Consider the following 12,791-nt stretch of genomic DNA (forward strand, 5'->3'; position numbering starts at 1 on the left):
CACATCTTCACCAAAAAATATGTATTAAATCAGTTGTGGTTGAAAATAACTTTCAGCGTCTCACTATTAAACTTCTGGCACTGATGCAGCAAATTGAAAAAAATAATAATTCAATATAAGATTGAAATGAATACATGTGTTTAGGTGTTTAGGAAGTTAATTTTGTACACAATATATGATCCACATGGAAATAGAAAACAACAAGAACACAGAATTAAATTAATACATAAAATAAAAAATATAAACTATTTTTATTACAGCTTATTTGTCAACTACACATATATATATCACTTAACGTTTTATTTAACTTTATTCTCAGCTCAGGGGTTTCTTTGCATTCTGTTTTCTGATTGGTTATTCAGGCGGAAATGCTATTAAGATAAATCCCGGAACTGTAAGCGTTCTGTAGTTTCAGACGTTTTTGAGTCAGGAGTGAGTCATCCTGTGCAACAGACGATCTTCGGGCGTGAGCCTGTCGTAGAAGTGCGATCCGACTGAGACGTCACAGTCTGCCGTTGGTCCGGTTCAGCTCCAGTTCAGCTGCTGTGACCCACCGGTTCTCCCCGCGAACACTCGGAACCGAACCTCGGATCCAGTCCGGACCTCCCGGGCCACAGAATTGTCCGAGCCGGGTTTCACTTTCTGGCCGAGTTAAAGCCGAGAGAAGCCGAACCGGGGCGGGACCGCTGCCGTTAACGTTGGTGACGTCGGTCCGCCTGAGCTCGGCGCGCCGCCTGTTTGTCCGGGACTGAGCGGAACCGATCCGGACCGGGAGCCCCGCGGTGATGGAGAGGAAGAAGACGGACTGTCCGGCGCTGCCGCCCGGCTGGAAGAAGGAGGAAGTGATCAGGAAGTCCGGGCTGAGCGCCGGAAAGAGCGACGTCTACTACTACAGGTGATCCATCAGTTCGGAACCAGCAGCTGCTGGTCCGAACCGAGCCGTCCTACTCTGAGAAGTGTTTATGGGAACCAGCTCTGCGGTTCCAGAAATGTCCCGCTGGGAGTGTTTTTCCACAGAACCAGTGGTTTACTGGAATTGACGGGAACTACTGGGACTGAGCCAGCCGGTTCCGAGGTTCTGTTTGCTTTCACTTAGTTCCAGCAACTTCTGCTCTGATCCAGATTAATCCCGGATTATTTGACCCAGTTCAGGACGGTTGTGTGCAAAGAGTCCAGAATGATTCATTTCTAGAACCGAGCCAACAAACAGAACTCTGTGAAAGTATTCACACTGGCTGCAGGGTTCTGCTTTATGACCCGACGACACGTTTCCACCATACAGGAAGTATTCACACCCCGGTTAAATAATTAAGTCACATTTATTTAAATCCTGCAGGCCTGCTCACTGCCTGACCCTAGAATGAAGAAATCACTTGACCAGAACCCGACTGACGGCCTGAAGTAGGCTGGAGCCGGGCCCAGTGTGGGTTCTGGTTTATTATTTATTTATTGGGCTTTGATGTTCTGAACGGAATGTGGTTTATTAAAGGGTTCTGTTAGTAACTGTCAGAAATTAACAGTCATAATTTGGGTTGTTTAGCCTGTCGAGAGAGAAACAGCATGTCATTTAGAATAATAAATATTACTTAGATTTAAATACTTAGCTAAGTATTTTTTTTTTTTCTCCGAAGAGTTTTTGCGGCGCTAGCGGCTCGTATTTTTTGCACAGTAGGCAGACAGGAAGGAGGGTGAGGAAAGAGGGGAAGACATGCGGCAAAGGTCGTCGGGACCGGGAGTCGAACCCGCGACGTCCGCGTCGAGGACTAAGGCCTCCAAACGTGGGGCGTGCTAACCCGCTGCGCCACCACAGCACGCCCCTTAGTTAAGTATTTAAATCCAATCTAGCTTTGAGTTTGCTAAATACTTGGTTAGTTGCGAGTAAGCTAAATATTTAGTTTCATAACTAAATACTTAGTTATGAAACTAAATATTAATTTCACAAGCTAAATATTTTATTCAAAGCTAAATATTAAGAGCAGTTATATGAACTAAATATTTAGCTTGAATTTAGCTTTGAGGTTGTTAAATATTTAGTTAGCTTTGTGCAAGCTAAGTATTCAGTTAACTAACTAAATACTTAGCAAGCTAAATATTTAGATTAACATAAGTATTTAGCCCCAATCTAGCTTAGAGCTAGCTCAATTTTGAGCTTGCTAAATATTTAATTAGCTCCAAGTTGGCTAAACTCTTAGTATACAAACTAAATGTTTAGCTAGCTCAGAATTAAATATTGAGCTAATGTTCAAATTCTCTTGCTGTTTAGTGGAAGAGGACTATCAAAATAAAAGCGGGGTCTTGAGAACTTGAATATAAACTCCTGAATCTGTTCTGTTTGTTGGTAAACGTCTGTACAGCTCATCCTTTGCTTCTTTGTTACGTTAAATGTTCAGTTAGCATATGTTATAGTTAGCATGCTATAGCTAGCATGCTAAGTATTTATCATGCTAACTTGGGGGCCTGAGGAACTAAAACAGCATCTGAAGCTCCGCAGGCCTCACCGGCTCAGTGAAGGTCAGAGGTCATGATTCCACAATAAGGAGAGAAAATGGCCTCCAGGTCCAGAACCACAGCCGACCCAGAAGAACACAGAGACCCGACTTGCATCTACTATTAAACCCAGATCTCCTCCAGACCCTCTTAAAGGGACAGGCCGTCCTGCATGCTGCCATCTAGTGGAGAGGTTTGGTACAGCTGAACTTGTTTTCAGTGGGACCTGCCGACCCGGGCCTGTATCAGTCTGGACTTTTCCCATCATGCATCAGCAGATGGGGTTGGAGTGGACTGCAGCTTCTTCTTCTCTGCTGCAGCTTGGGGTCACAGGAAGCGGCTCCCGCTGCAGGCCTGCCTGCACTGCGGCAAGGCAGCGGCCGCCCGCCGGCGCTTCCTGTCGCTGGGCGCCGCTGGCGGTTCCGCCACTTCCTGAAAGGCTGAGTTTCGGGTCGGGTTGGGTCGGGAGGTGACTCATCAGCTAGTCAGGAAGTCAGTCAGCAGCTTCCTGGAAGAGCAGCAGCTCCAGTCTGAGCCCAGAGCTCCCAGTGGCTCCCAGTGAGTCACACTGGAGAGCCACCCATCTCAGCATCCGGCTGACGTCAGGACTTTGACTAAGCCACTACAGCAGCTTGATTCATCTGGTTGACATCAGGACTTTGACTAAGCCACTACAGCAGCTTGATTCATCCGGCTGACGTCAGGACTTTGACTAAGCCACTACAGCAGCTTGATTCATCTGGTTGACATCAGGACTTTGACTAGGCCACTACAGCAGCTGGGTTATTTTCTCTTTCTGCTGTTGTGGATCGTGGTTCTGTTGACCCAGTTTAAACTCTGGCTGCAAATAACAATCATTTTAGTAATCAATTATTCTGACGATTAATCGATTATTAATTGATTAATCAGATAAAAATATTTGTTCCACATTTTTAATTTAACCATTGAAACATTTTTACAATATTAGAAACACATTAAAGATGCTAATAGAAATCTGTATTTATATATTGATGATTATTTCAATAATCAATTAATCACAATTAACCAATTGTGATTAATCGGAACCTCTCCGAGCGTCTCAGTTATTTTCCCAGAATGTGACCCAATCTGCAGCAGAATGTCCTGAGACTGAGCCGGACCCATCGGAACCTGCAGGTCCAGTTTGTCCGGACTGACCCGGTTTCACGTCTCCTCCAGTCCGACAGGGAAAAAGTTCCGGAGCAAGCCGCAGCTGGCCCGTTACCTGGGCAACGCCGTGGACCTGGCCTGCTTCGACTTCCGGACCGGGAAGATGATGCCCGGAAAATTGCAGAAGAACAAGCAGCGGTTCCGACACGACGCACAGAACCTGGCCAAGGTAGGTGGAGCTACGATGGGGGCGGGGCCAGAAAGGGGGCGTGGCTTATGCACGATTAATCAGAGATTCTCCTGCTGGGAGGCAACAGTTCACTGTTTGGAGAATCTGTTCAGAATCAGGAATCTGTTCAAAGTCGGGTTTATATAGTCTAGATTCAGTTCATTCTGTTTAAAATCATGAATCTTATCAGAGGTCAAAGGTCAGAGGAGAAATGTTTCCACTCTTTGTTTCGGATGCTGGAAACTCTTTAGGTTCAGGAATCTGTTCAGAAAAAAAGAATCAGTTCAGAATCAGGACACGGTCGGTTCTGGTCGGGTTCTGTTGTGAAACGGTGAAAAAGCAGAAAAAGTCCAAATGAAACCTCAGCAGAACCTGTTAGGCTAAAGCAGGTCTGACTCCAGGTTCTGTAGAACTGTGGTTCTGGTCCGTTCTGACCCGGCTCGTCTGGAACAAGAACTGAAAGTGACTCCAGAACCGAACCGGAATCTCAGAACCAGCCTCTAGGTTCTGGTGGTAAAACATTCAGAACCAGAACCACTAGAGTTAGACTCGGCCGGTAGAACCCATCGGGTTCCTGGTACTAAGCAGCCCAGTGATGTTTAATAGGACCGGTTCTGGATCCATCAGAACCTCGACGGGACCAGTTCAGAGCTGGATGGCGCTCCACAGACTTCCTGCTGTTGCCATGGCGATGAGTTAACCCTGCAGCTCCTGGCAGGTTCATGCTGAGGGAATGAATGGGTGAATGGATGAATCAGACCGGCCCCAACCTGTTTCTGTTTCCCTGCAGGGAGGCAAACCGGACCTGAACACGGCTCTGCCCATCAGACAGACGGCGTCCATCTTCAAACAGCCTGTTACCAAGGTTACCAGTCACCCCGGAAACAAGGTGAAGACGGACCTGCAGAGAGCCGTGGAGCAGCCGCGACAGGTGAGGGCGGGGCCCGGGTTGTCATGGCAACCAGCCGCCGCCGGACAGCGCAGAAGGGCCAATCAGGAATCAGCTCTGAGAAGAGACGACCAATGAGCACAGACGATTATAAACTAATCAGGCAAAACATTATGACCACTAGAACCAAGCCGAGGTTCTGGTCGTCTTTGTTCTGCTGCAGTTCTGATGACCTCTGGTTCTGGTTCTGGTTCGGCTCATAGCCCGTGTTTGTTCTGCAGCTGTTCTGGGAGAAGCGTCTGACGGGCCTGCGGTCGTCGGACATCACAGAGCAGGTTCTGCGCAGCATGGACCTGCCCAAAGGCCTGCGAGGTAAAACCCAAACCTCCAGCAGAACCCGGCCTGACCCCCGACACCTGACCCCCGACCTCTCCTGTCCGCAGGCATCGGGCCGGACGCCGGCGACGACGTCCTGCTGTCGGCCATCGCCAGCGCCCTGCATATGAGCTCGGCGCCGATCACGGGTCAGACGTCGGCGGCGGCCGAGAAGAACCCGGCCATCTGGCTGAACACGACCCAGCCGCTCTGCAAGCCCTTCACCGTGACGGACGAGCAGATCCGGTGAGGCCCGGGGAGCCGGTTCATTCAGGGATCCTCCAGAACTGTTCAAATCAGGAATCTGTTCAGAATCAGGATTCTTCTGTCAGACCAGATGATCCACGGAGGTTCTGATCCCAGGATCAATTTAAGGATTCTCCAGGCCTGGAATAGGCTGGGAAATAATCAACACAATAAACTTGCTGGGAATTCTGGGAAGTTGAGTCCATGGAGTTTTAACAGTAAATGTGTTTTAACCTGGAGGTTTGGATCAGAACCAGGCTCAAACTGAAACATGAATTAAAGTTTAATCCTACAGTTTAAAGCGGTTTGTGGAACTAACTGGGATGACTCAGCTGGTTCCTCTGGGAATACTGGGAATACTGGGATCTGCTGCTTGTTTCTGGTTTCAGGCTGAATGTTTGCTTTTCCTGCAGTCAGACAGCAGGGGGCACTGTGGGAGCAGAATCACTGAAACCCATCACTAGATCCTTCATCACCTGTCCTTCCCAGCTCGCTCTCTCTCTCTCTTTTTTTCTCTCCATCCATCCATCTTCCTCTTTCCGGATGCTTCCTCTCCTCCCGTTTTCCTTCATTCATTTCCTCCTCCACTTCATTTTCTCCTCCTTTCCAGAAACATCCTTATCTTCCTCCTCTCTCCCTCCAGCAGTATTCCCTCCTCCTCCTCATTTTTTATCTCTTCCCTCCATTAATTTCCCATTCTTTCTCCGTCTCTCCGGCTGAATGTGCCTGTCATCCCAAATTGCTCCCATTCCTCTTCCCCCTCCTCTTCCTCTTTGTGTTTTTCTTCTTCATGTGAATTAAAGTGGGAACATTCTGGTCTGTGGTTCTACTGGTTCTGGTTCTGTTCAGATCAGCCGTCAGCCCTCTGGTCCAGTAACACCTCTACATCCTGATTCCAGCAGCTACTGAACAGATTCCCAAAATGAACAGATTCCAAAGGCGAACAGTTCCTGACTCCAAACACATTCCTGAACAGATTCCCCCAAAATGAACAAACTGACTCTGAGAAAGTCTTGATTCTAAATGAACTGAACAGATTCTTGAATCTATTCCCTAATTCTGAACAGATTCATTATTTTGCAGAAATTCAAACCCTGAACTGATTCCTGATCAGAATCTGAACAGATTCTCAACATGTTTAATGATCTGGTTTATGTTTCTGTTCTGCTGAGGGGAACCAGATCCGCCCAGACGGAAACGGTTCTTAATGACGAAGCAGAAGTTCTGGAGCGGCTCAGATGCAGTTCTGACCCGGTTCTGTGTGTTCTGGGCAGGGATCAGGAGCTGAAGGTGTTCCAGGCCCGCCGCAGCCTGGAGGAGGCGCTGACGGCCGACGGCTTAGCCAGAGCCGCCGAAAACTCCCGGGAACTGCTGCAGGGAAAGACGGCCTAAAGACGGACAGGTGAGGCAGGGCAACCTGGTTACCGTGGTAACCGAGATGCAGGCAAGGTCCGTGGGTCCAGGTGAAGGAGAGAAACAGGAACAATCCAGCAGCCGTCCAACCAGCATCTTAAAGTACTCAGTCTGCTGCAAGTTGGCTCAATTTTGACGCGCAAGACGTAACCGGTAAAATCCGGTTTAGGATTTTTCAAAATAAAAGATGCGGAAGTAGTTAATTATTTCTTGCGCCCAGTGGTTGGGGACCACTGCTCCTGAGTGTTGAGACGCCATCATGAGGCTGCAGACGGGAGTTCAGCCCAACAGCTTCACTTAAACTGGGACTTGATTCACTTCAACACCTCACAGCTGATTAGGATCCTCACTGACATCTAGTGGTGACGTTGAACATTACAGCCCATTTATTTTTAAATTAGATTAAAATTGGACTCAAGAATATTTTCATTAATTCACCAGAGCATTTATTGTTTTTTTGTTGTTTTTTTACTGAATTACGAACCAATCAAACTACATGCAGTTTGTTGACTGAATGGTGGGAGTTTGTTTGATTCTCAGCTTTTTTTGCTGCAGGTGATTCGGCTAAAATCGGGCCTGTTCCGACCTCTGGCACATGGATCGGTGCATTAAGAGCATAAAACCGTTTAAACTCAATCTGTCAGCAACACATCAGTTAGTCAGTCAGGATGTTTGTCCTGCTGTGACCTGCTGTTAATGCAGCTGTGTGTGTGTGTGTGTGTTTCTGTGGAGATGTTGATGCAGATTAGCTACATGTTAGCCGTTTGTGCTAAAAGAGGCTGTGAGAGAGGCGTGCTGTGGTGGCGTAGTGGTTAGCGCGACCCATATTTGGAGGCCTTCAGTCCTCGACTCGGCCGTCGCGGGTTCGACTCCCGGACCCGACGACATTTGCCGCATGTCTTCCCCCCTCTCCTTCCCCGTTTCCTGTCAGCCTGCTGTCATATAAGGGACACTAGAGCCCACAAAAGAGGGGTAAAAAAAAAAAAAAAGAGGCTGTGAGAGTGGAGGAGGGATTACAGCCAGCAGCCTGTTTAGGTCAGAAACGGCCAGCAGGGGGCAGCAACACGCTGGGGGGGGGGGAGAGGGAGACATATCAGAGGAAGATGAACAAACATGAGGGATGAACAGCAGATAAACTCCATTTCTGATGTTGGTAAATCAACAACTTGTTGGTTTAACAGGGGGACATGAACTAATTTCTACTGGTTTCACCCAGTTTAAAATGGTTTTTACTGGTTCAGCCATTGTCAGGTGGTTTGGTCCAGTTCAATCGGTTTTAGTTGGTTTCTGTTGTTTTCAGCTGGTTTTAACTGGTTTCAGCTCATTTCTTCTGGTTCCATCTCGTGTCTCTGCAGCAGCAGACGGTTCTGCTGGACTCTGCCCGTCACCTAAACTACTGAAGTTTGTCTGAAAACTATAAAAAAAAGTTCCACTATGAGGAATATTGTGCCTGAAATCAGCAGAATACCTTTAATAACGTCATTAATTAAAGTATTTCTAATATTTGATGCAGAAAAGAGTCTGTGTTTCTGCTGCAGGTCCAGTGTGTGGTTCTGTTCACTGCCCCTCCCCCACCACTGCTGAACACACTCGGTGATGGACTCTGTATTGTTCCAGCGTCTCTCTGCATCTGCGGCAGCGTTTTCAGGATTCAGCCTCATAATCCACGACTCTGTCTTAATTACGCCTAATAATTAGAAAATCCTGATAATCTGCAGCCCGATCGAGGCCGAACACACACACACACACACACACACACTCACTGTCTCTGAAGGACTTTGAAGCAGATAGATAATTCTCTGTGCTTCAACATTCTCTAATTAGCAGCAGCTGAAAATCGCCTGAATCAGCTCCTCTGGAAACTCCAGCTAACAGTCAGCCAGTCTGCATCAGATAAAACCAGTCAGAAAACCAGTCTGCAGCAAGGAAACGTGGAATTTTGATGAACTCAGGCAGAAACTTTTTAATGTTTCCTCTGATTAAAGTTGGAGACAAATTAGAGACAACAGATAAATTTACCTGCAGCTGAAACCAGATGTTTCAGTTTATATTCATCTTGGTTTAAAAAGCATGAGGCGACGGTGGAGAGGAAAAACTCCCCTTTAACAGCAGAACCAGAACCGGGCTCAGTACCAGCAGCCGTCTGCAGACAGAGCAGAAGAACTGACCCGGCTTCAGTTCTCTGCTAGAGAAAAGTTAGAGTTAACACCAGGAGAGTGAAAACGATTCGGTGATGGCAGCATCATGTCAGCTGTTGTCGTCCTCCAGGAAGGAATCGCAGCCAATCAGAACCTGTAGCTGCATAACAGCAAATTATGGGAACGGGAGAGTAGAAGAAATGGAGGACGTTTCCCTCAGTGTTTGGTGAAGAGTCTTTATTTGTCGTAGTTTGTTGGATTTTCGGCCCGTTTTTCCTGTCAGAACCGGAGTAACCGGGTCACCAACGTCCTGCTTGTCCTTTGATTCAGTTTGTTACCAACCTGTGTTGAGAAGTAACCAATCAGAAGCTTTGGAAGCCATGACATCATCATCTGGGTCTTCCCAGGTTATTTAAAGTGGGGTTCCACAAGGCGCAGTTCTGGGCCCACTACTATTTATTATTTTCCTTTGACTTGATTTTATTGTTTCTTATATATTTTTTAATTCTTTGTATAACTTAATTGATTTCCATTGTAAGTAAACTTTACTGAGAGGCTCAGTGGTGGAGATGTTTAAAACGTCTCGTTTAGTCGCAGCTCAGCTGAAACAAGAAACAGGATCAAATGTCTGATTATCAACCAGGACTGACGTCTGTCCTTCTGTCCTTCTGTCCTCAGGGTCCTCCTGTCCACCATCCTCAGGGTTTCCTCCTTCAACTAAATCCAGATTCAAACCCGGCCCGCTCCGACCAGAACCCGCTTCGCTTCCTCCAACCTTCCTCAGGTTCCTCAGCTCAGGAAACCGTTTATACGCCTGGACCCGGAGCAGCTCAGACGGATCCAAACCAGCAACCAAAGCCTTGAACCAGCCTCCGCCTCCCGGTAACTCCGCCCCTGGTGACTCCGCCTCCCCAGTGACACCGCCCCGGTGACTCTGCCTCCCGGAGACCACGCCCCTCCTGACTCCGCCTCCTCAGACCGACGCCATGTTGGGCGTGGCACCAGCCTGCAGGACAGCTTAACTCTTCTAACTCTCTGAGCTCCTGATTGGAGGAGCTTCATGTCTTCAGGGTTTCATTTAATAATTATGAGAATTTACAGACATATCAAACAGAATAATTACTTATTTAAAACAAATTTTTATACCTTCAGAGAACTTTAGTGTACATTTCCTGAACTGGAGTAAATAAAGAGATTATATTCAGTTTCTTTGTGGTTCTTCTGATCCGGTTGGAAGTCGGAGGATTTCCTGGAACAAACAGGACGTTTGGATATCTTGACAGTTTGAATGGAAGATTTTTAGGTTTAAATTTTTCCATAATTTTCCAGAAAAGTCAAATATAAACATAAACCTGTGAAACGTCTGACGTTTTGCCTGAAGCTGGTGGTTTTGGTTGCTTCTGGTTGATGTTGGACCACATTTCTGGGTCCTGACCCACATTTTGGGAACCCTGTGAGTCTCTTCACTCAGTTTTACTCAGAAACTGAATCTGTCTTTGTGCCACCAGAGTAAACAGACTGATGAGAGCGCATACATCTATGTAAACATGGAGACCAGCGTTTATATCTTACACTGTCACTGATCTGACAATCTCAATATATATGGAGCCCCAACAGGGCCAAAAAGGTGAAAAAGTCATGCGTCTTTCAATCTACTTTAATCCAACTCCAGCCCGTTGTCTAGAAAGTCCGGTTCGGTTGGTGAGGTGTGAATGCTAAGCTAACTCTGGTCTGTCTACAAACTTCAGTCTGGGTTGGTTGAAGTGAACAGAACAGAGACCGCTCCAAAAGCAGGAAGTGGACTACAGCGCAAGGCATTCTGGGTAAATCCAACCAAAGCTAACATGCTAGCCTAGCGCTAGCAGCAGAAATGGCTCCTGGTCTTCAGCCAAAGACTAAAGAGAAAAATCTGGCGCCTCCATTTTGTTTCCATCTGGTGAAGAAGGAAGTTGCTCTCAGTGTCTTCAGAGCTTTTTGTGTCGTTTCCTTCAGTGGTTCTTGGTTCAGCGCCCCCACAGGCCAGGAGGGGAACAGGTTGGTTTGGGTCAGAACCACAGCAGCTGGAGGTGGAGCAGCTGCTGTGAGGATGAAGTTCTGGTCCAAATTCAACCAAATCAACTAAAATTAAAACACAAAAGAACGTGATGCATTTTAATTTTGTAGCTTTACTAAAACAACCGAGGATGACGAGGCTACAAAATTAAAATCTAGTTAAGTGCTTCCAACAGGGAGGTCCCTGACCTCCTGACCCGGTCCTCCAGAACCGGGCTGATGAACTGTTTCCCATCCAGATGTCAAACTCTGGTTCTGATTAAATCGGGCTGCCGGCGCTCATTAGCATCAACTAATGACTTTCTGCTGCCAGTTTCTAACCGACTCCCACCTTCCAGCTTCCAGCCCTGGCCGTGACCCGCATCCCAAACAGAACCAGCATCCCAAACAGAACCAATAACTGAACCAGAACCAGTACAATCAGAACCAGTAACGCCATGTGAGTTTCCATAATCACAGAGAACTGGAGAACCTGGTTGATGTAATTTAGCATCTGGAGCCTAAAGGGCCACATAAGGATCTATGGCGGGCCACATTTGGTCCCCGAGCCTTGAGTTGGACTCATGTGATCTAAAAGCTGTTGAGCAGTGTGATCTGGTTCCTGATCTGGTTTCACTTCCTGTTTCCTCCATCCAGTTTGGTTCCTCTTCTGGCCATCTGTTGCCAAACTCCCCAGTTTCACAGACCTGGAGATTTTACATCTTTCACTTCCTCATTTAAAAAAAACTGAATTTCCTCCAAACTCCTACCAGTTTGGACCAGATTAGCCTGTTAGCTCCATGCTAACATGCTAGTGTTAGCATAGCAGTCCTGGTGGTTTCTGTCAGTTTCTTAGTGATTCCAGTTTATTTTGTGTCTCTAGTTTCTTAGATCTAGTTCTTTTTAGTGTTAGATTTATTTTCTGGTCTCCTGTGTGTTCTCTCTCGCCCGCTGTGCCACTTTCTCTCCCTCACACCTGCGACCCGTTAGCCAATCAGCAGGTCCTGGTTCCACATCCACTCTCCCTGTACTTGAACACATCTGCTGCTTCCTCCTGTTATTTTTCCGGTTTCTTCCCTGCTGGATTTTCCTTGGATTTATGGTTTTTGTTCTGCTCTGGCTCCCGGTGTTTTTTTGTAAGTTTTTCATCATTTTTTTAATTAAATACAAAATTTACTTGCCACCTCTGCCTTTCTGCATTTGGGTTCACCATCAAACACATTTATTTTTATGTAACGGTTATAAAAATTAGAGAATAATTTATGAAGCGATCTCCATTTTTAGCAAAGATTTCTGGATAAATGCATAAATCAACATGTGCTTTCAGCAGACGGTATTTTTTATACATTCTGCATATACACTAATAGCATTCGTCTGTAAGTAACCAGAGCATTTTAACTGTGGCTTTTAAACACACGATCATTCATATTTTTGCATAATATTTTCTCCGTTGATCTAATTTAAGATCTCATCTTTATTTCATGTCGTTTTGGAAATAGAAAAAAACACAAACTCTGGTTTGCAAGCATTTAGCATCCTTTAACAGCTTTGAGGTTTTTACAGGATAATTACTTTAAAACATTAAATCCAGCCACTGTACAGTTCGACGCTGATGATGAAAGTACATATATAACAAAAATATCTCCAAAAGTAGGAACAAACCAGCAGATCTGCTGTTTTTATTAAACACAAACTGTTTCTGAGGAACAAAATTCAAAAGCTGAACTAAAAGAAAACCGACAAATAAAGAAATGCTGGTGAGTTGAAGCTAAACAGGAACAAAATGAATTCTGAACACAAAGCTGAAATACAGACATCTGGGCCTCAGATCATTAAAAAATACACAAGCAAGTCA

General features: G+C 46.2%; 1 protein-coding gene across 1 annotated transcript; it reads left to right on the forward strand.

Annotated features, from left to right (window-relative positions):
* Positions 1-336: 336 nt before the first annotated feature.
* On the forward strand, positions 337-10,109 carry mbd2 (methyl-CpG binding domain protein 2). Its single transcript, XM_028026483.1, has 7 exons — positions 337-895; positions 3,685-3,844; positions 4,635-4,775; positions 5,015-5,105; positions 5,177-5,354; positions 6,629-6,756; positions 9,584-10,109. Exons 1-6 carry the CDS (start codon positions 786-788, stop codon positions 6,744-6,746), a joined length of 798 nt encoding a protein of 265 aa, XP_027882284.1. The 5' UTR covers positions 337-785; the 3' UTR covers positions 6,747-6,756; positions 9,584-10,109.
* Positions 10,110-12,791: the final 2,682 nt, after the last annotated feature.

The sequence above is a fragment of the Xiphophorus couchianus genome, chromosome 8 (genome assembly GCF_001444195.1).
Source record: "Xiphophorus couchianus chromosome 8, X_couchianus-1.0, whole genome shotgun sequence".
Classification (NCBI taxonomy): domain Eukaryota; kingdom Metazoa; phylum Chordata; class Actinopteri; order Cyprinodontiformes; family Poeciliidae; genus Xiphophorus; species Xiphophorus couchianus.